The sequence below is a fragment of the Schistocerca gregaria genome, chromosome 4, assembly GCF_023897955.1.
Source record: "Schistocerca gregaria isolate iqSchGreg1 chromosome 4, iqSchGreg1.2, whole genome shotgun sequence".
NCBI lineage: Eukaryota > Metazoa > Arthropoda > Insecta > Orthoptera > Acrididae > Schistocerca > Schistocerca gregaria.
The window spans coordinates 436,801,101-436,825,292 of NC_064923.1; the positions used below are offsets into that span (position 1 = coordinate 436,801,101).

Below are 24,192 nucleotides of genomic sequence, written 5' to 3' on the forward strand. Positions count from 1 at the left end.
GTTTCTTTTGGCATTTAATTAGACTCAGCGTCTTTATTTCAAATTCAGCAATTCATTAAGATTTAAGTTTTGTTTCACGACACTGTTCACATGCGGAACACAGGGCCAATCATCATTCAGTTTAGCTCAACTGTTGAATACGGTATCTAAAGTTATACGAATTTCAGCTTGACACGTCTATACGTGCCCTTAAAATAAAATAAAAAATAAATAAAAAAATCATGTGGCATAAGCTCAGATTAACGATTTCCGAATTTTTTCCTCTTCCTTGGACTGTTAAACCTTGTGTCTTTCCAAGTTTCATGGTTCTAGATCAACGGGAAGTGTCCTATAGGTTTTGATGAGTGGTTTTACGAGTATGAAAATTTGTGGCACAGATTGCCGTATCTTTCGCGTGCACTGACTTCGAAGGTTGCAGTCCTTACACGGCCAATGGACCATTGACCTTAGTATGTGACATATTTTTCAACTTGATACAACTACCCATTCCCGAGAAAAATGGGTCTTAACAGTCGGACAAACAGACGGACAATAAAGCGATCGTACACTGAACCGCCAAAGAAACTGGTATACGTAAGCGTATTCAAATACAGAGATATGTAAACAGCAGACTAAAGCGCTGCGGTCGGCAACGACTATATAAAACAGCAAGTATCTGGCGCAGTTGTGACATTAGTCGAGTCCATGCCATGCACTGCTGCGTGTTCAGGGGGTCCTACACGATAACAGGCAGGTGTACCAGTTTCTTTGACTCTTCAGTGTATAAGGGTTCCGTTTTTGCCGATAGAGGTAGGCATTCACAGTGACAGTGCACCCTGATCTCTTGCGTATATTTCACTATTTTTGTTCTTTTATAATCATGAACACGGTTACATTAAGGCGAACGTACCGTTGCGACAACACTGTAGCCGGTATTGTAGATCGTGGCCAGGTAGATGACATTGAACACGGCGTAGGCGCCGAGACCACCGGCGATGAGGCGCAGGTCAGGTTTGTCGAAGGTGATGAGGAATCCGTAGGCGCTCATGAGGAAGACGATGGAGCAGATGATCGTGGCGAGGAGGTGCGCGGCGGAGAGTGCCTGCGCCGTGGCCGTGCAGAGCCGCGACAGGCGCAACCACAGCGCCTCCAGCGTACGCAGGCTCACCGCACCGCTCTTCCGGCGCAGCGTCTGCCAACAGCGGCGGCTGCAGCTCCAGTGGCTTGTGTCTCAAATGGGTCGCTTGCATCCAGAGTCATAGATGGAAGCATAAGGGAATAAAGACACTCCTTAGCACGGGAAAACTAATAACCTATGGCTAGTTCATGGTAACAACCAACTAAGACTCGCCCACTGAGGTCCGTACAAACTTAGCTATGTATACAGGGTGTTAAAAAAAGGTACGGCCAACCTTTCAGGAAACATTCTTCACACACAAATAAAGAAAAAATGTTATGTGGACATGTGTCCGGAAACGCTTAATTTCCACGTTAGAGCTATTTTAGTTTCGTCAGTATGTACTGTACTTCCTCGATTCACCGCCATTTGGCCCAATTGAAGGAAGGTAATGTTGACTCGGTGCTTTCGTTGACATGCGACTCATTGCTCTACAGTACTAGCATCAAGCACATCAGTATGTAGCATAAACAGGTTATGTTCAAACGAACGTGGTTTTGCAGTCAGTGCAATGTTTACACATGTGGAGTTGGCAGATGCCCATTTGATGTATGGATTAGCACGGGACAATAGCCGTGGCGCGGTACGTTTGTATCGAGACAGATTTTCAGAACGAAGGTGTCCCGACAGGAAGACGTTCGAAGCAATTGATCGTTGTCTTAGGGAGCATGGAACATTCCAGCCTAGGTCTCGCGACTGGGGAAGACCTTCAACGACGAGGACACCTGCAACGGAAGAGGCAATTCTTCGTGCAGTTGACGATAACCCTAATGTCAGCGTCAGAGAAGTTCCTGCTGTACGAGGTAACGTTGACCACGTCACTGTATGGAGAGTGCTACGGGAGAACCAGTTGTTCCCGTACCGTGTACAACGTGTGCACGCACTATCAGCAACTGATTGGCCTCCACGGGTACACTTCTGCGAATGGTTCGTCCAACAATGTGTCAATCCTCATTTCAGTGCAAATGTTCTCATTACGGATGAGGCTTCATTCCAACGTGATCAAATTGTAAATTTTCACAATCAACTTGTGTGGGCTGACGAGAATCCGCACGCAATTGTGCAATCACGTCATCAACACAGATTTTCTGTGAACGTTTGCGCAGGCATTGTTGGTGATGTCTTGAATGGGCGCATGTTCTTAAACCTACGCTCAATGGAGCACATTATCATGATTTCATACGGAATACTCTACCTGTGCTGCTAGAACATGTGCCTTTACAAGTATGACGCAACATCTGGTTCATGCACGATGGAGCTCCTGCACATTTCAGTCGAAGTGTCTGTATGCTTCTCAACAACAGATTCGATGACCGATGGATTGGTAAAGGCGGAACAATTCCATGGTCTCCACACTCTCCTGACCTCAACCCTCTTGACTTTCATTTTTGGGGGCATTTGAAAGTTCTTGTCTACGCAACCCCGGTACCAAATGTAGAGACTCTTCGTGCTCGTATTGTGGACGGCTGTGATACGATACGCCATTCTCCAGGGCTGCATCAGCACATCAGGGATTCCATGCGACGGAGGGTGGATGCATGTATCCTCGCTAACGGAGGACATTTTGAACATTTCCTGTAACAAAGTGTTTGAAGTCACGCTGGTAGGTTGTGTTGCTGTGTGTTTCCATTCCATGATTAATGTGATTTGAAGAGAAGTAATAAAATGAGTTCTAACATGGAAGTTAAGCGTTTCCGGACACATGCCCACATAACATATTTTCTTTCTTTGTGTGTGAGGAATGCTTCCTGAAAGTTTGGCCGTACCTTTTCGTAACACCCTGTATACACAGTTCCTCCATTCAGGGCATCTACATCTACTTCTACATAGACACCCCGCAAGCGACCGTACGGTGCGTGGCGGAGGGTACACTGTACCACTACTAGTCATTTCCTTTCCTCTTCCACTCGCAAACAGAGTGAGGGAAAAACCACTATCTGTAGACCTCTACATGAGCCCTGATTTCTGTGTCTTATCTTCGTGGTCCTTACGAGGATCTTGACGATTTTCGCCTGTTATCGACGTTGATACTAATGATATATCGGTCCTACAGGTTGTATGAGTTTCGAGAATGTTTTAATTCCAAATTTTAAGTCGGATAACAAATAACAAAAGAAATATTTTTGCGTGTGATATAATTACGAATGAATAACTTTCGGACATTTCCTTTTATTGTACTGCGAAACCTTGCTTTTTAGAAAATTTTGATCATTCTAAGTTCAAATGGCTCAAATGGCTCTAACCACTATCGGACTTAACATCTGAGGTCATCAGTCCCCTAGACTTAGAATTACTTAAACCTAAACTAACCTAAGGACATCACACACATCCATGCCCGAGGCAGGATTCGAATCCGCTACCGTAGCGGTAGCGCGGTTCCGGACTGAAGCGCCTAGAACCGCTCGGCCACAGAGGCCGGCAACATTCAGCTTACATTTATTACAACGTCAAGTGGGAACTGACGTTATTATGAGACATAAATTTCAACTTAATACGTATACCCATTTCTGAGCAAAATGGAGCCTTAAGAGACAAACAAACAGTCATACAGGCAGATTGCAAATGACAATTTTTTCTCCTCTGATATAATTCCAGATACACAATTATAGTATTTGTCCCTTTACTTGTACTGTGAAACCTTGGTTCTCGTCAAATTTCATTATTCTAGGTCAATGAGGAGTGTCGAAATATGTGGCAATAAACGGCCATATGTTTTGATTCCATTCACTTAGAAGCTTCAGTTTTTTACATCATCAAGGTAACGTAGACCTTAGTACGTGATATAAATTTCAACGTGATATGCTTATCCATTTCTGAGAAAAATGGGTCTTATACCGACAGAGAGACAGACAGTCTACATCTACATCTTCATGGATACTCTGCAGATCAAATTTAAGTGCCTGGCAGAGGGTTAATCGAACCACCGTCACGATTCTCTATTATTCCAATCTCGTATAACGCGCAGAAAGAATGAACACCTATATCTTTCTTGTACGAACTCTGATTTCCCTTATTTTATCTTGGTGATCGTTCCTCCCTATGTAAGTCGGTGTCAACAAAATATTTTCTCATTCGTAGGAGAAATTTGGTGATTGGAATTTCGTAAGAAGATTCCGTCGCAATGAAAAATGCCTTTCTTTTAATGATGTCCATCCCAAATCCTGTTTCATTTCTGTGACACTATCTCCCATACTTCGCGATAATACAAAACGTGCTGCCTTTCTTTAAACTTTTTCGAAGTACTCCGCTAACAAACGACAAGAAAAAATTTATTTTGTGTAATATAACTATAACAGTGTCTGAGTTATCTCAAAGAATGTCGGTATTTAACTTGAGGTTACTTTCTGATGGCCGTTCTCAGGCTACAAACTACGAGAAATGTAATAACATTGCTGCATCCATTTTTCAGCTTTCCGTAATATTTTGTCTGCAATGCTCCAGGCTCTTAAATATGCCTTTAGTTACGTCCAAATTGACTTAGTTCAGTGAGGTAGATCGTGATCCATGTTCTTCGTACGTGCTTTGGCTACATCTCATTCCTACAGGGAAACCAGCACGCCTTCCATATTGATGGACGAGTGAAAGACCAAGACTGTACGAAGAGCACGTTTCCATTCGCCATTCGTCTGTCTTCAGTGTGTCCTTTGTGTGCAAGTGCTACTGGCGTCAGTTAACTAAAAGTGCTCCTTTCAAATATGACAGGATACTCATTTCGTGAGTAGGCAGGTGCGATTTTTATATATGGCCGAGCGAATGGCAATGCACGTGAGGCTTCAGTTCTATGTCATACGCTGTTTCCAGAGCGAAGACGGCCGAGTCATTCATCCTTTGGATTTGTGTTTCATAGCATTGCCGAGATAGGATTCGTAGCACCACAGACTACAGATCGAGGACGATCAAGTGTTGTTCGTACGCCTGACCAGAAAGAGCATGTTCTACAGGCTGCCGAAGAAGCACCAGGTATCAACGCGAGACATGTGGCCTTAGCATATCACACATCTTCGATTTCAGCATGGAGGATAATTCACAAGCAATTCACTTATCCGAGAGCCTAATGCCTGCTGATCATTCATGATTGTTGCACATACTGCCATTCCATTGTTTATCTTTTCAGTTTTGTTTAAAGATGAACGAAACTTTCTAAGAGAGGGAATGACAGATTTCCAGAACCAACCCATGTTGACCGATCATATTTCTCGTCGTATAGTACAAGCTAGACATCAGCATCAGTTAGAGATCTCTGTGTGAGCTGGAATTATCGGCAGTTGCCCGGGAGCGCCATACATTCTCCCAGCACGTCTTACATGTGCAGTCTACATGGACTTCGGAAACTTCCTGACAGATTAAAACTGTGTGCCTGACCGAGAGCCGAACTCGGGACCATTGCCTTTCGCGAGCATGTGTTAGAGCACTTGGCCGCGAAAGGAAAAGGTCCCGAGTTCGAGTCTCGGTATGGCACACAGTTTTAATCTGTCAGGAAGTTTCACATCAGCGTACACTCCGCTGCAGAGTGAAAATCTCATTCTGGAAACATCCCCTAGGCTGTGGGTCAGCCATGTCTCCGCAATATGCTTTCTTCCAGGAGTGCTAGTTCTGCAATGTTCGCAGAAGTGAAGTTTGGAGGGTAGGAGACGAGGCACTGGCAGAACTGAGGCTGTGAGGACGGGTCGTGAGCCGTGCTTGGGTAGCTCAGTTGGTAGAGCTCTTGCCCGCAGAAGGCAAAGGTCCCTTGTTCGAGTCCCGGTCCGGCACAGTTTTCATCTGTCAGGAAGTTTCATATCAGCGTGCACTCCGCTGCACAGTGAAAATCTCATTCTGGACACATGGACTTCATTCAGAACGCCCTCCGAGACCTACTAGAAATGTGCCCAAGCAAAACAGAAGAAACATTTGGTTTATGCACAATTGAGCTCCAGCACATTTCAGTCTCGGTGATAGGGATGCACTGGCTGTTATCTGTTATGACATACGTGTAGGTAGAGGACTCAATCCTTTGGATTATTATCTACAAGGGCACCTTACACATATTTCTATACAACAGACCACCTGAACGCAGAAACTCTAGTCTCCTAAAAGCCTTTGAAATCATTCGAAGCCATCAGAGAGTATTTGATAGGGTGCGATTGTCCGTGATTAGACGAGTGCATGTGTATTTAGAAGCAAGAGGGGGACATTTCGAGCATTTATTATAATGTTATGTGTTGATGATCTCCAATCATTTGTAAACTTTAATAACCTGATAACGAAGGATTTTTGGACATATTCTTCTTATTTTGGTGTAAGGAAGTGTCCCCATAGATCGTATTTTTCCGATTGTTGTGGTGATAAGTAATAGGCTATCAGACTGAGTTACACACCCTTGTAGGTCTACCTACAATTACATGTTCACCATCTAGGTTATGAACTTTCTATAAGTAACTGTGATCTTAAATTCACTCAAACATTCATTATTGCCCTCATTTCTTCTAATTACGCAATGTAAGGGTCGCCTACTCTAGAATATGTTGATGAAACTGTGGTCAGAAAGGGTTGTGAATTATTTCTTGGGTCACAATTTTTTATGAAAGAGTCATTTTTCTGAAGAGACATTTTCATGTACTCACGTCAGTCACAAAAAACAATCGGAGGCTTAGAAAGGTTAGAGCAGCATATATTTGTTATACCACTCTTTCAGCAACCAGCAATATTTATCGTACATTTTCCACTAGTGCCAGTGTAGAAAGGCAACAGTTTACTGTAAATTGAAGGTGGAGTGGAGAAAAGGAAAGGAGATGGAACCGACACGTGACGTCAAGTGCATCGGGACTGTACGTCGAATCAGCGGCGACGAGTGAACGTGTGCGCCGGACTGGGTTCGGGATCCACTCTGCGCGGACTTCCTCAGCGCGCCTCACAGCTGACTCACCACCTAGCGCCTCCTATCCGCAAGTCACTGCCCATGTTCTCTACGCTCGCTACTTCGAGATTCCTACAGGAGGTCAGACACAATTGTGCATCCGCACTGAAGAAGGTGGATTCGTTGCTCATTGAGGCAAATCAGGTATATGAATGCGTAGTGCCTGTTCTTTCAACAGAGAAGTTGCAGCATTAGAAAATTGCAGCGAAATGCAGGAAGATCTGCAGCGGATAGGCACTTTGTGCAGGGAGTGGCAACTGACCCTTAACATAGACAAATGTAACGTATTGCGAATACATAGAAAGAAGGAGCCTTTATTGTATGATTATATGATAGCGGAACAAACACTGGTAGCAGTTACTTCTGTAAAATATCTGGGAGTATGCTTGCGGAACGATTTGAAGTGGAATGATCATATAAAATTAATTGTGGGTAAGGCGGGTACCAGGTTGAGATTCATTGGGAGAGTCCTTAGGAAATGTAGTCCATCAACAAAGGTGGTGGCTCACAAAACACTCGTTCGACCTATACTTGAGTATTGCTCATCAGTGTGGGATCCGTACCAGATAGGGTTGACAGAGGAGATAGAGAAGATCCAAAGAAGAGCGGCGCGTTTCGTCACAGGGTTATTTGGTAAGCGTGGTAGCGTTACTGAGATGTTTAGCAGACTCAAGTGGCCGACTCTGGAAGAGAGGCACTGTGCATCGAATTGTGGCTTGCTGTCAAGGTTCCGAGAGGGTGCCTTTCTGGATGAGGTATAAGATATATTGCTTCCCCCTACTTATACCTCCCGAGGAGATCACGAATGTAAGATTAGAGAGATTCGAGCGCGCACGGAGGCTTTCCGGCAGTCGTTCTTCCCGCGAACCATACGCGACTAGAACAGGAAAGAGAGGTAATGACAGTGGCACGTAAAGTGTTCTCCGCCACACACCGTTGGGTGGCTTGCGGAGTAGATGTAGATGTTGATGTAGAAGTCTGCATAGGTGGCACTAGATGGGAGTGTGGGTTGCCTAAGAGGCGTGACGAGACAGTCTCCGCAGTTGCGATGAACACTGTGTTCGGGTAGCGCGGAGGTTAACGCAACTGCCTAGAAAGGAGGCGAGCCTGTGTTAGAATCCCTGTTCGGCACATCTTTTCACTTGTGATCGCTGATTCCTCTAGAGTCCTGATGCACCTGACATCAACAGTCCCTTCTCTCTCCTTTTTTTTCTCGACCTCCTCTACATTCTACATCTACATCTACTTCTACATCTACATCTACATCTACATACGTACTCCGCAATCAACCATACGGTGCGTAGCGGAGTGTACCTCGTACCACAACTAGCATCTTCTCTCCCTGTTCCACTCCCAAACAGAACGAGAGAAAAATGACTGCTTATATGCCTCTGTACGAGCCTTAATCTCTCTTATCTTATCTTTGTGGTCTTTCCGCGAAATGTAAGCTGGCGACAGTAAAATTGTACTGCACTCAGCCTCAAATGCTGGTTCTCTAAATTTCCTCAGTAGCGATTCACGAAAAGAACGCCTCCTTTCCTCTAGAGACTCCCACCCGAGTTCCTGAAGCACTTCCGTAATACTCGCGTGATGATCAAACCTACCAGTAACAAATCTAGCATCCCGCCTCTCAATTGCTTCTATGTCCTCCCTCAATCCGACCTGATAGGGATCCCAAACGCTCGAGCAGTACTTAAGAATAGGTCGTATTAGAGTTTTATAAGCGGTCTCCTTTACAGATGAATCACATCTTCCCAAAATTCTATCAATGAACCGAAGACGACTATCTGCCTTCCCCACAACTGCCATTACATGCTTGTCCCACTTCATATTGCGCTGCAATGTTACGCCTAAATATTTAATCGACGTGACTGTGTCAAGCGCTACACTACTAATGGAGTATTCAGACATTACGGGATTCTTTTTCCTGTTCATCTGCATTAATTTACATTTATCTATATTTAGAGTTAGCTGCCATTCTTTATACCAATCACAAACCCTGTCCAAGTCATCTTGTATCCTCCTACAGTCACTCAACGACGACACCTTCCAGTACACCACAGCATCATCAGCAAGCCGCACTTTGCTATCGACCATATCCAAAAGTTTATTTATGTAGATAGAAAACAACAGCGGACCTACCACACTTCCCTGGGGCACTCCAGATGATACCCTCACCTCCGATGAACACTCACCATCGAAGACAACGTACTGGGTTCTATTACTTAAGAAGTCTTCGAGCCACACACATATTTGGGAACCAATCCCACATGCCCGTACCTTAATTAAAACCGAATTGTAATCCCATCGGGACCTGGCGATTTATTTATTTTCAACCCATTCAGCTGCTTTACAACTCCAGGGATGTCTATCACTATGTCCTTCATACGGGACTCTGTACGATACTCAAACGGCGGTATTTTTGTACGATCCTCCTGCGTGAAAGATTTCTCAAATGCTAAATTTAAAATTTCAGCTTTCGTTTTGCTGTCTTCCGTTTCCAGGCCAGACTGATCAGTGAGGGACTGGATGGAAGCCTTCGACCCGCGTACCGATTTTACGTAACACTAGAATTTCCTTGGGTTTTCAGCAAGATTTGTTTGCTAAGGTATGATGGTGGTAGTGGTTGAAAGCTTCACGCATCGCTCTTTTTACAGCAGCACTAATCTCTACTAACTTTTGCCTGTCTTCTTTCTCCCTATCTTTCTTGTACCGCGAGTGCAACTGCCTTTGCTTCCTGAGCATTCCCCGAATTGCGTTGTTAAACCACGGTGGGTCTTTTCCGACCGTAACCCACTTTTTCGGCACATACTTGCCCAATGCGTGATTTACAATGTGTTTAAAATTTGCCCATAATTCTTCCACGTCCATCGTACCGGAAGTAAATGGAGTCAATTCATTTACTAAGTGGGATGCTAACAACTGCTTGTCTGCTCTTTCTAGTAAGAATACTCTCCTACCCTTCTTGACCGACTTTTTAGCTTTCGTAACCATAGTCGTAATGACAATATCATGATCACTAATTCCTGTCTCAACACTGACACCGTCGATGAGGTCTGGTCTGTTCATGGCTACCAGATCTAAAATATTTCCATTACGCGTTGGCTGTTGATTTAGCTGCTCAAGACAGTTTTCGGATAATGTGTTCAAAAGTAATTCACACGACGGCTTGTCTGTACCACCTGTAATGACTACATAGATATCCCAGTCTATACTAGGTAGGTTGAAGTCGCCTCCGACTGATATAGCATGATCCGAGTACTTCTGCGATACAGAATGTAGACTCCCTTTGAATGATTCTAGAACTGTCACTGTGGAACCTGGTAGCCGGTATTAACACCCCACAATTAACTTTATTTCCCCTAGCTCTGTTAAACGTGTCCAGATAACTTCACAATCACACTGTACTTCGACCTCAGTAGACACAATATTTTTGTCAACTGCAATGAAGACACCACCTCCTACGGTGTCTAATCTGTCTTTCCGATACACATTCCAACCCTCACTAAATACACTCCTGGAAATGGAAAAAAGAACACATTGACACCGGTGTGTCAGACCCACCATACTTGCTCCGGACACTGCGAGAGGGCTGTACAAGCAATGATCACACGCACGGCACAGCGGACACACCAGGAACCGCGGTGTTGGCCGTCGAATGGCGCTAGCTGCGCAGCATTTGTGCACCGCCGCCGTCAGTGTCAGCCAGTTTGCCGTGGCATACGGAGCTCCATCGCAGTCTTTAAACACTGGTAGCATGCCGCGACAGCGTGGACGTGAACCGTATGTGCAGTTGACGGACTTTGAGCGAGGACGTATAGTAGGCATGCGGGAGGCCGGGTGGACGTACCGCCGAATTGCTCAACACGTGGGGCGTGAGGTCTCCACAGTACATCGATGTTGTCGCCAGTGGTCGGCGGAAGGTGCACGTGCCCGTCGACCTGGGACCGGACCGCAGCGACGCACGGATGCACGCCAAGACCGTAGGATTCTACGCAGTGCCGTAGGGGACCGCACCGCCACTTCCCAGCAAATTAGGGACACTGTTGCTCCTAGGGTATCGGCGAGGACCATTCGCAACCGTCTCCATGAAGCTGGGCTACGGTCCCGCACACCGTTAGGCCGTCTTCCGCTCACGCCGCAACATCGTGCAGCCCGCCTCCAGTGGTGTCGCGACAGGCGTGAATGGAGGGACGAATGGAGACGTGTCGTCTTCAGCGATGAGAGTCACTTCTGCCTTGGTGCCAATGATGGTCGTATGCGTGTTTGGCGCCATGCAGGTGAGCGCCACAATCAGGACTGCATACGACCGAGCCACACAGGGCCAACACCCGGCATCATGGTGTGGGGAGCGATCTCCTACACTGGCTGTACACCTCTGGTGATCGTCGAGGGGACACTGAATAGTGCACGGTACATCCAAACCGTCATCGAACCCATCGTTCTACCATTCCTAGACCGGCAAGAGAACTTGCTGTTCCAACAGGACAATGCACGTCCGCATGTATCCTGTGACACCCAACGTGCTCTAGAAGGTGTAAGTCAACTACTCTGGCCAGCAAGATCTCCGGATCTGTCCCCCATTGAGCATGTTTGGGACTGGATGAAGCGTCGTCTTACGCGGTCTGCACGTCCAGCACGAACGCTGGTCCAACTGAGGCGCCAGGTGGAAATGGCATGGCAAGTCGTTCCACAGGACTACATCCAGCATCTCTACGATCGTCTCCATGGGAGAATAGCAGCCTGCATTGCTGCGAAAGGTGGATATACACTGTACTAGTGCCGACATTGTGCATGCTCTGTTGCCTGTGTCTATGTGCCTGTGGTTCTGTCAGTGTGATCATGTGATGTATCTGACCCCAGGAATGTGTCAATAAAGTTTCCCCTTCCTGGGACAATGAATTCACGGTGTTCTTATTTCAATTTCCAGGAGTGTATTTAAGAACTTCCTATCTCAGGGTTCAGCCAGGTCTCAGTCCCGAGAATAATTTGCGCGCCACACGCTTCCTGGAGGGTAGTAAATTCAGGAACTTTATTCCGAACACTCTGAAAATTTACTGCTAGTATCTTGATAGCTGAAGTGTCTTTACACTGAGCTCGTCCTGATTTCCCTGCCTGCAAGTCGACTGGTGAGTGTTCATCAGGACACCTCGCACTACTGCCTAGCCTGAAAAACCCCCAGGTGCACGCCACAAGTACTCTGCTACCCGAGCAGCCGCTTCCTTTGTGTAGTGCACCCCTGACCTATCTAGGGGGGGTCCTACAATTCCCACCCAATAGCGCAAGTCTAGAAATCTGCAGCCAAGACCGTCACAGAGTCGACGAAGCCTCTGGTTGAGACCCGCCACTCGGCTCCAAACCAAAGGACCCTGATCCACTCTGCGAACGACGCTGCAAATAGAGAGCTCTGCTTGCACCTTCACCAAATCCGCCAGCCGCCTGTACGAACTGAGGATCGCCTCAGAGCCCAAGCGACAGGCACCATTGGTGCCGACGTGAGCAACTACTTGCAGACGACTGCACCCTGTACGCTCGATAGCCGCAGACAAGGCCGCCTCCACATCTTGAATGAGGTCCCCCGGCAGACAAACCGAGTGCACGTTGGATTTCTTTCCAGCCCAGTACGCTATTTCCCTAAGGGGCTCCATCACCCCCCTGACGTTGGAGCTCCCAATAACCAGCAAGCCTTTGCCCCCGTGTGCCTGCTCGGCCCTTGCTGAAGGAGCGGCCACCTGCCCATTGACAGGATGAACGGGCGAGGCACATAATGTATCACAGCTGCGGACATGTCCGATTGAACAAACACCGCACATTCACATAAACAATATACCTGGCGCGCGAGCTCAACTTACCAACTTGAGACAATCCTTTATCAACTGCGACGACCGGCAGATGGCGGCGCACTGCAGCACCCACAGAATGCCGTGGTCCCCCAGCATGCTGACCGTGATGGTATACGCAACAGTGAGACTCGGCAGCGGTAAGTTGAATATAAACAGCTCCGCCGTGACTATCAGGGCCACGACTAGAGGCACCGCCATTGTGAAGATCATCGACAGGCGCCGCAGGCCAAGATTCAGTTTTGTCCCAGTAGTTTTTAAAAACATCTCCTGAAAAAAAGGAAGCTGCAATTAAAAACACAACAGAGTACTCCCTTATGCATCCGCACACCAGTCCTTCTTCGCAGATGACAGCAATATTGTAATTACTGACAAAGAACCTGATCTCCATGAAACGTCCCCTTAGAAAAATTATACAAGACTGTGCTTAAACTGACACACAATATTTTTTAGCGCAACGCAATCTGACTTTTAATAATCCCTACAAAAGAATGGCCCTGACTAACATTAACCTATACCTTTCACAAATCACTTACCTCACCAAAATCTTCGTTACTCGAACTACTGCAGTACAGCGAGCGCCACTACTGCCAGCTAAATAAAAGATTCAAACTACTGAAGACACTAACTACTGACAGGCATAGTTAGCAAATGAAAGATTTCGATAGAGAACAAACAATGTATTTACCTTAATAGTGTCCAAAAGCCATATATATATATATATATATATATATATATATATATATATATATATATATATATATATATATATATATATATAGCAGTTCATGACATCCATTTTTACAAATGTACTGTTTCTGATGGACACACGTCCAGATCATTCGCTCTCAAAAATCCGCCACCTCACTTCCCCACATCCACCACTGCTGGTGGCTCACCTCCAACTGCACAACGCTACGCGCTGTTAACAGCCGACAGCCCGACACTACAATGGCAGACAACAATGCAAACTAGCCACAGACTGCACACAGCCAGTGATTTTCATACAGAGCGCTACGTGGCGTTACCAACATAAAAACCTAATCAGCCTACTTACATCCATTGAGAGTAATCTAAAGGTTTGGTCAACAAGCAATAGAAGAATATTGAATAAAAAGAGCACAAAAAGCAGGAATTACTGTTTGAAAACAGAAAAGATTACTGTCGAATTAAATGTAGAAGTTACCTCGTAGATCGTGTAACATGCTCACAATTTTTGGGAACAATATTGACTGTCAATTCAAGTGGAATAGGCACACAAAGATACTGCTTTTAGAATCCTGACATCAGTTTGTACAGCTAGTGCCTTGCAGTTACATGCGTTTCGTATCTACAGTCAGTCATTAGCTATTGTAACGCTTTCCAAGATTAAATGTACGAAATATGGCCACGATATTTAAACTAAGAATGATAACTGCAAACGATGATTAGGGTTCAAAAACTACTATTAGATTTGGCTAATGTATTTAATAATTTTGCGCTGCCTTACATGTTTCAGCCTCACGACATTTTCAAAGGATCTACTAGAGAAATACAAGATACGGTATCAGTAAAAATACTTTGGTACAATTACTTAAAATGTTGTTGTTGTTGTGGTCATCAGTCCTGAGACTGGTTTGATGCAGCTCCCCATGCTACTCTATCCTGTGCAAGCCTCTTCATCTCCCAGTACCTACTGCAGCCTACATCCTTTTGAATCTGCTTAGTGTATTCATCTCTAGCTCTCCCTCTACGATTTTTACCCTCCACGCTGCCCTCCAGTACTAAATTGGTGATCCCTTGATGCCTCAGAACATGTCCTACCAACCGATTCCTTCTTCTAGTCAAGTTGTGCCACAAGCTCCTCTTCTCCCCAATTCTATTCAATACCTCCTCATTAGTTATGTGATCTACCCATCTAATCTTCAGTATTCTTCTGTAGCACCACATTTCGAAAGCTTCTATTCTCTTCTTCACTAAACTATTTATCGTCCATGTTTCACTTCCATACATGCCTACACTCCATACAAATACTTTCAGAATCGACTTCCTGACACTTAAATCAATACTCGATGTTAACAAATTTCTTTTCTTCAAAAACGCTTTCCATGAGATTGCCAGTCTACATTTTATATCCTCTCTACTTCAACCATCATCAGTTATTTTGCTCCCCAAATAGCAAAACTTCTTTACTACTTTCAGTGTCTCATTTTCTAATCTAATTCCCGGAGAATCACCCGATTTAATTAGACTACATTCCATTATCCTCGTTTTTCTTTTGTTGATGTTCATGTTATACCCTCCTTTCAAGACACTGTCCATTCCGTTCAATTGCTCTTCCAAGTCCTTTGCTGTCTCTGACAGAATTATAATGTCATCGGCGAACCTCAAAGTTTTTATTTCTTCTCCATTGATTTTAATACCTACTCCGAGCTTTTCTTTCGTTTCCTTTACTGCTTGCTCAGTATACAGATTGAATAGCAATGGGGAGAGGCTACAACCTTGTCTCACTCCCTTCCCAACCACTACTTCCCTTTCAGGTCCCTCGACTCTTGTAACTGCCATCTGCTTTCTATACAAATTGTAAATAGCCTTTTGCTCCCTGTATTTTACCCCTGCCACCTATATAATTGTACTTTGTACGAATTGAAGAAGCACGCACTCAGGGGAAAACATTGATAGAATACATATTTTACCGGACAAACTCGATTTTAGGATGAACTAGTTTCACCTAGGTCAAACTCGTTCATCCTGTTACCGAGAGGGTAAAGCAGTTTAGACTCTATAGAACCGGTGTATCCTAGTTAGAATTTACATGCTTTAGGATAAACTGGTACGTCCTAGTTCGAACTAATTTTGCCTGGTCGAAACGCATGTCGCTGCCTGTACGAACAGGGAATCCCCGAATCACCTCTGGCTCGCCCCTCGCGCCTCTCAACCGCTCTTCGCTCGCACTGTTCTTTGTTTTGAACGGTATTTTGCATCGGCGAGTGCGCGTGTTAAGTTACTGGTTGCGTTTAAAAGATTTTATTATAACCTTACACAATTATTTTGAGGCGTTTCGTCATTGATGAGCCTTCGTATAGTAGACAAGCCAACCAAAAGCTGTGGAGAGAAAAGTTTCTGGAGGAAATTTCGCGGAGTAAAAACAAAAAGTCTTCTCATTATGATGTGTTATCAGTAGATGAATATGCGGATTTGGTTAAACAAGCAGAAGACGCAGAAATGTTTGGAAAAAGGACATCATTACAAAAAAGAAGACTGAAAAGATATGCTATTTTGAAAACTGGTGACGTGAAAAAACTCATTGCTCGGTGTGAAGGGAATATAAATTACTTTGCTCCAGGTGATGAACTTTATGATGTGATTGACGCAGCTCATGTAGCTGTGGGTCATTGTGGTAGCGATAAGATGTTAGTCGAGACATCAAAAAAATACGCCAATATCACAAAGGAAATGATATGCCTCTATTTATCAAAGTGTGATGTTTGTTAACAAAAGAGGACAAAAAAGAAAAAAGGGCTAGTTTCAAAGCCAATTCTCCATTCGGAAATTATTAAGTGGTTCTCAGCAAACGGACTCTCTTTAAATTTTGATAAAACACAGTATATACAGTTCTGCACAGTAAATGGCACAACTCCAGTAATAAATATAGACTTTGAACGGAAGTCTGTAGCTAAGGTAGAATTTTCAAAATTTTTAGGTGTGTCCATTGATGAGAGGTTAAACTGGAAGCAACACATTGATGGTGTGCTGAAACGTCTGAGTTCAGCTACGTATGCTATAAGGGTTATTGAAATTTTGGTGATAAGAATCTCAGTAAATTAGCGTACTATGCCTATTTTCATTAACTGCTTTCGTATGGCATCATATTCTGGGGTAATTCATCGTTGAGTAGAAAAGTATTCATTGCTCAAAAACGTGTTATCAGAATAATTGCTGGAACCCACCGACAGTCTTCCTGCAAACATCTATTTAAGGATCTAGGAATCCTCACAGTAACCTCACAGTATATATATTCACTTATGAAATTTGTTGTTAATAATCCAACCCAGTTCAAAAGTAATAGCAGTGTGCATAGCTATAACGCCAGGAGAAAGGATGATCTTCACTGTTGTTGTTGTGGTCTTCAGCGCTGACAGTGATTTGATGCAGCTCTCCATGCTACTCTATCCTGTGCAAGCTTCTTCATCTCCCAGTACCTACTGCAACCTACATCCTTCTGAATCTGCTTAGTGTGTTCATCTCTTGGTCTCCCTCTACGATTTTTACCCTCCACGCTGCCCTCCAATACTAAATTGGTGATCCCTTGATGCCTCAGAACATGTCTTACCAACCGATTCCTTCTTCTGTTCAAGTCGTGCCATAAACTTTGTAAGTAGACTGTTTAGGTTTTTTTTATTTGTAACGCCACGTAGCGCTCTGAATGAAAATCACTGGCTGTGCTGTGTGCAGTCTGTGGGTGGTTTGCATTGTTGTCTGCCATTGTAGTGTTGGGCAGTTGGCTCTTAACAGCGCGTAGCGTTGCGCAATTGGAGGTGGGCCGCCAGCAGTGGTGGACGTGGGGAGAGAGATGGCGGAGTTTTGAAATTTGTAAGACTGCATGTCATGAACTGCTATATATATTATGACTATTAACGTAAATACATTGTTTGTTCTCTATCAAAATCTTTCATTTGCTAACTATGCCTATTAGTAGTTAGTGCCTTCAGTAGTTTGAATCTTTTATTTAGCTGGCAGCAGTGGCGCTCGCTGTATTGCAGTAGTTCGAGTAACGAAGATTTTTGCTGAGGTAAGTGATTTGTAAAAGGTATAGGTTAATGTTAGTCAGAGCCATTCTTTTGTAGGGATTTTTGAAAGTCAGATTGCGTTGCGCTAAAAATATTGTGTGTCAGTTTAAGCACAGTTATGTATAATTGTTCTAAGGGGACATTTCAACTTCTCTTCTCCCCAATCCTATTCAATACTTCCTCATTAGTTATGCGATCTACCCATCTAATCTTCAGCATTCTTCTGTAGCACCACATTTCGAAAGCTTCTATTCTCTTCTTTTCTAAACTATTTATCGTCCATGTTTCACTTCCATACATGGCTACACTCCAAACAAATGCTTTCAGAAACGACTTCCTGACACTTAAATCTATTCTCGATGTTAACAGATTTCCCTTCTTCAGAAACGCTTTCCTTGCTATTGTCAGTCTACATTTTATATCCTCTCTACTTCGACCATCATCAGTTATTTTTCTCCCCAAATAGCAAAACTCCTTTACTACTTTATGTGTCTCATTTCCTCATCTAATTCCCTCAGCATCACCCTACTTAATTCGACTACATTCCATTATCCTCGTTTTGATTTTGTTGATGTTCATCTTATATCCTCCTTTCAAGACACTGTCCATTCCATTCAACTGCTCTTCCAAGTCGTTTGCTGTATCTGACAGAATTATAATGTCATCGGCGAACCTCAAAGTTTTTATTTCTGCTCCATGGATTTTAATACCTACTCCGAATTTTTCTTTTGTTTCCTTTACTGCTTGCTCAATATACAGATCGAATAACCTTGGGGAGAGGCTACAAGCCTGTCTCACTCCCTTCCCGACCACTGCTTCCCTTTCATGTCTCTCGACTCGTATAACTGCCATCTGGTTTCTGTACAAATTGTAAATAACCTTTCACTCCCTGTATTTTACCCCTACCACCTTTAGAATTTGAAAGAGTGTATTCCAGTCAACATTGTCAAAAGTTTTCTCTAAGTCTACAAATGCTAGAAACGTAGGTTTGCCTTTTCTTAATCTTTCTTCTGAGATAAGTCGTAAGGTCAGTATTGCCTCACGTGTTCCAACATTTCGACGGAATCCAAACTGATCCTCCCCGAGGTCCGCATCTACCAGTTTTTCCATTCGTCTGTAAAGAACTCGTGTTAGTATTTTGCAGCTGTGGCTTATTAAACTGATAGTTCGGTAATTTTCACATCTGCCAACACCTGCTTTCTTTGGGATTGGAATTATTATATTCTTCTTGAAGTCTGAGGGTATTCCGCGTGTTTCGTACATCTTGCTCACCAGATGGCAGAGTTTTGTCAGGAGTGGCTCTCCCAAAGCCGTCAGTAGTTCCAAGGGAATGTTGTCTACTCTGTGGGCCTTGTTTCGACTCAGGTCTTTCAGTGCTCTGTCAAACTCTTCACGCAGTATCATATCTCCCATTTCATCTTCATCTACATCGTCTTCCATTTCCATAATATTGTCCTGAAGTACATCGCCCTTGTATAGACCCTCTATATACTCTTTCCACCTTGCTGCTTTCCCTTCTTTGCTTAGAACTGGGTTTCCATCTGAGCTCTTGATGTTCATACAAGTGGTTCTCTTATCTCCAATGGTCTCTTTAATTTTCCTGTAGGCAGTATCTATCTTACACCTAGTGAGATCAAGCCTCTACATCCTTACATTTGTCCTCTAGCCATTCCTGTTTAGCCATTTTGCACTTCCTGTCGATCCCATTTTTGAGACGTTTGTATTCCTTTTTGCCTGCTTCATTTACTGCATTTTTATATTTTCTCCTTTCATCAATTAAATTCAGTATTTCTTCTGTTACCCAAGGATTTCTAGCAGCCCTCGTCTTTTTACCTACTTTATCCTCTGCTGCCTTCACTACTTCATCCCTCAGAGCTTCCCATTCTTCTTCTACTGTATTTCTTTCCCCTATTCCTGTCAATTGTTCCCTTATGCTCTCCCTGAAACTCTGTACAACCTCTGGTTCTTTCAGTTTATCCAGGTCCCATCTCCTTAATTTCCCACATTTTTGCAGTTTCTTCAGTTTTAATCTACAGGTCATAACCAATAGATTGTGGTCAGAGTCCACATCTGCCCCTGGAAATGTCTTACAACTTAAAACCTGGTTCCTAAATCTCTGTCTTACCATTATATAATCTATCTGATACCTTTTAGTATCTCCAGGGTTCTTCCATGTATACAACCTTCTATTATGATTCTTAAACCAAGTGTTAGCTATGATTAAGTTGTGCTCTGTGCAAAATTCTACCAGGCGGCTTCCTCTTTCATTTCTTAGCCCCAATCCATATTCACCTACTACGTTTCCTTCTCTCCCTTTTCCCACACTCGAATTCCAGTCACCATGACTACTAAATTTTCGTCTCCCTTCACTATCTGAATAATTTCTTTTATTTCATCATAGATTTCTTCAATTTCTTTGTCATCTGCAGAGCTAGGTGGCATATAAACTTGTAGTAGGTGTGGGCTTCGTATCTATCTTGGCCACAATAGTGCGTTCACTATGCTGTTTGTAGTAGCTTACCTGCATTCCTAATTTCCTATTAATTATTAAACCTACTCCTGCATTACCCCTATTTGATTTTGTGTTTATAACCCTGTAGTCACCTGACCAGAAGTCTTATTCCTCCTGCCACCGAACTTCACTAATTCCCACTATATCTAACTTTAACCTATCCATTTCCCTTTTTAAATTTTCTAACCTACCTGCCAGATTAAGGGATCTGACATTCCACGCTCCGATCCATAGAACGCCAGTTTTCTTTCTCCTGATAACGACATCCTCTTGAGTAGTTCCCGCCCGGAGATCCGAATGGAGGACTATTTGACCTCCGTAATATTTTACCCAAGAGGACGCCATCATCATTTAATCATACAGTAAAGCTGCATGCCCTCGGGAAAAATTACGGCTGTAGTTTCCCCTTGCTTTCAGCCGTTCGCAGTACCAGCACAGCAAGGCCGTTTTGGTTATTGTTACAAGGCCAGATCAGTCAGTCATCCAGACTGGTGCCTCTGCAACTACTGAAAAGGCTGCTGCCCCTCTTCAGGAACCACACGTTTGTCTGGCCTCTCAACAGATACCTCTCCGTTGTAGTTGCACCTACGGTACGGCCATCTGTATCGCTGAGGCACGCAAGCCTCCCCACCAACGGCAAGGTCCATGGTTCATTGGGGGGGGGGGGGGGGGGGGATCTTCACTATGCAGGGTTAAATCTGACTTTGGCACAGAAAGGGGTAAATTATGCTGCCACAAAAGTCTTTGGTCACCTACAAAACAGCATCAAAAGCCTGACAGATAGTCAACCAACATTTAAAAATAAATTAAAAGAATTTCTAGATGACAACTCCTTCTACTCATTGGCTGAATTTTTAGATATACATTAAGGGAGGGAAAAAAACTAACTTAAACATTAGTGTCATGCAATATTTTGTGTAATGTAATATCATGTACAGACATCTTTCATTAACCTGAGACGTTCCACATCATTACGAAGTGTCGTATTCATGATCCATGGAACAAGTATTAATCTAATCTAATCTAATCCCTGCCCTACACGCATGACCGCTCAGCAGCCAACTGTGTACAGTGTACTGGGGAAATGCTGATCTGATGACATCACAAGAATAATTTGATATATGATGCCAACGTAAGCGACAAATACGATAAAGCATCTAAACTGCCTAGAATTTTAAAAATTTGTCAGCTAGGTTTACATTGCTGACTTCCAGAAAATCGTTCAAGGAGTGTAACACCCATCACATCATAAAAATTCGTTTGAATCTATATATCATCCGCCATGGAATATTGAAATGAGTAGATATCATATTTCACTATAAATACCTAAAACCCAACAGTCACTAATAAAATGTAAACAACAGGTTAGAGATTCGTATTTGTTGAACGTCAGATTTATCTTAAACACTATCTCAGAAAACCCTGAAAACGCGATCTAAAACCAGGTTCTATTTCACATCCTAGTTGCTTACTGTCACCAGCAAATTGTGGCACTGTAGGAATGGTACATTGTCATTTGCTGTGCCCTAAGTTCATACTGTCATCAACAGATGGCTGTGCTGCAGAAAATGATGTCTGAACTGGTAAAAACGACAAAGGTTCTTTTCTAAGTGCATCACTTGGTTTAAGTCGCAACAGAGTCACAAATTAATTATTTTCCACAGCCGGGATGCTTCTCGAATACTTCAGTATTCTTTTCAGCCACTCCCCACATCGGTGATGCTTGTCAAGTGTCACAGTACTCTAAACTGTCTGCAACAGTACATCTGCATGGTAAAGAAAGCTCAAGTGTTGTAATGTTAAATTCCACATGGACACATTGTCACCAAATTAGTGCCCAAAATTCTAAAGTACGTACTCCAATGCAAGTGTTCTGTACCTCATAAAAGTTGTCGTTTAGAATATAGGCCTAAGGAATCGATGCCATAAAACTAACCTGATCAGGCTTGTACTGGCAGAAAAGATGTGTTAGTTAAAGTACTACACTCACCAGTCAAGCACACAAGAATCTTTATAGACTGTATTGCCTATATTATTTTCCACATTTATGACGTCACAGTACACTAAAATGTCTGCCAAATGTGTCAGTTATGCAAAAATAGGTGCGTTTACATCGATCGTCTAGAACCTAGTTGAGGTTAAGCACAAGAAATAACGCTTTAAGGCTCAAGTCAATTTCTTTAGCACTTCTGTGTTGTCAAAAATATTTTAAAAAGCGTCGTAAAATGTAATGTTTACATTGTAGCAATATCTAAATATCTAACGTGTGTATTCACGTTCAGCTGAATATTAGGAAATTATGGCTTGCAAAAATAACAAAACTTGTAATCAAGTACAACAACAACTGATTAAACTACCACCACACAAACGCATACACACACACACACACACACACACACACACAAACAAACACGATTATCTTATTGGGGAAGAAAGGAATAAGGTAATGTAAATGAGCGTTTGGCGTCATTGGCCGGATGGCCCCTTGCGGGACAGGTCCGACAGCCTTGGTACAGGCCTTATCAGATTCGGTGCCACATTGAGCGACCTGCGCGCCAGATGAGGATGGCATGATGATGAAGACAGCACAACACCCAGTCCCTGAGTGGAGAGAATCCCCGACCCAGCCGGGAATCGAACCTGGACCCGTAGGACGGTTGTTGTTTAGCATTTACATCAATTGAGTGTAGTCATACAATAGTGTGCTTACAGAGGAAGTCTTATGTTAAGCGTTAGGGTTATTTGATGGCTGACAAACTGCTTATTTGCTTCTGTCTCGGGTTCTTCGGCCGACGTTCGTGTGATGATTTTGCTGACGTTTCGCCAGCACGAGTGGCTGGCATTGTCAAAGCTTCACCCTCCATTGCCGGAGGTGAAGCTTTGACAATGCCAGCCACTCGTGCTGGCGAAACGTCAGCAAAATCATCACACGAACGTCGGCCGAAGAACCCGAGACAGAAGCAAATAAGCAGTTTGTCAACAAGTGGCCACGAAAGTCTTAACAATTTTGTATTTGATGGCTCATTGCATTTGTAAAACGTGCGATATCTTACATATGATGCAAGTTTATTGTACTCCAATTGTCGTTGAGGTCTTCCATGTATTATAAGAAGCACACATTTCAATAAGTAATACAGCAGTTTAGATGCTGAAATATTTAATTTTTGAGCTTCATTGTGCTTACAAAGCGTGAGATGACTCACAATAGATGATAATTAACCCTACTTATTTCCGAGGTATCAACTCTGCCACTGTCTTGGGAAATGTAAAATCTCTGACTGTTACTGTCTTTATTCGGCTGTCTCATGGATGTTTGTTTCTACCTTCATAGATTGAATTCACAGTTTTTAGATACTGCTGCATCGTAAACTTCACGTTTTCCAACGCATTTTCGAATGTTTTGACATCATAGACGTGGTTAAAGTAATTGATTTGAGCCTCAAGCGTTGTGTCTTATACTGAACACCCTAGCTGAACGATGTAAACATCTCACTTTTCACGTCGCTGATTCATTTTGCAGATATATTAGAATACTGTGACATCACTGATGTGGAAAATAATATAGGAAGAGCCTTGCCACCGTAGTTCTGACTGCAAACGTCGTCGAAAGTTGTTGATGTATCCAGCCTCCAGTACGCCTGTCATCTGTAATAAATGCAATACTGCGCAATCATTATTATCTATTATGTTTTTTTTTCTACTGAATAACAAGAAGCATTATCTTTCTCCCTCCTAAAATGGCATTTGAGAACAATTTAAGTGCAGGAAGATTTTGTAACTTACATCAAGACAAGGCTGAATTAGGTATAAACACGTCTTTTCTGTAGTTATAAGCATGGCAGGTTAGTTTTAAGACTAAGCGTCACTGATGTGGAGAACAGTTGTAAAGAATGTCATTTTGACCAGGGCAGACATCGTTTTCTACACTGCAGCCAACTGTTGCTGGCAGTATGCATTCATGGTACAACTAAAGAGCAATCCACATTTTTTACAGTGCGCCATTTCTTGTTGACATAAAA

At 43.4% G+C, this 24,192-nt stretch overlaps 1 protein-coding gene across 1 annotated transcript in view; it reads right to left on the minus strand.

The window, feature by feature from the left end:
* Positions 1-24,192, minus strand: part of LOC126267764 (gustatory and odorant receptor 24-like) — a 135,046-nt gene that overhangs the window by 63,553 nt on the left and 47,301 nt on the right. The window contains exons 3-4 of the mRNA XM_049973068.1: positions 12,905-13,162; positions 890-1,171 (exon numbers count right to left, since the gene is read on the minus strand). Coding sequence (XP_049829025.1) covers positions 890-1,171; positions 12,905-13,162 — 540 coding nt within the window. The remainder of the gene's footprint in view (positions 1-889; positions 1,172-12,904; positions 13,163-24,192) is intronic.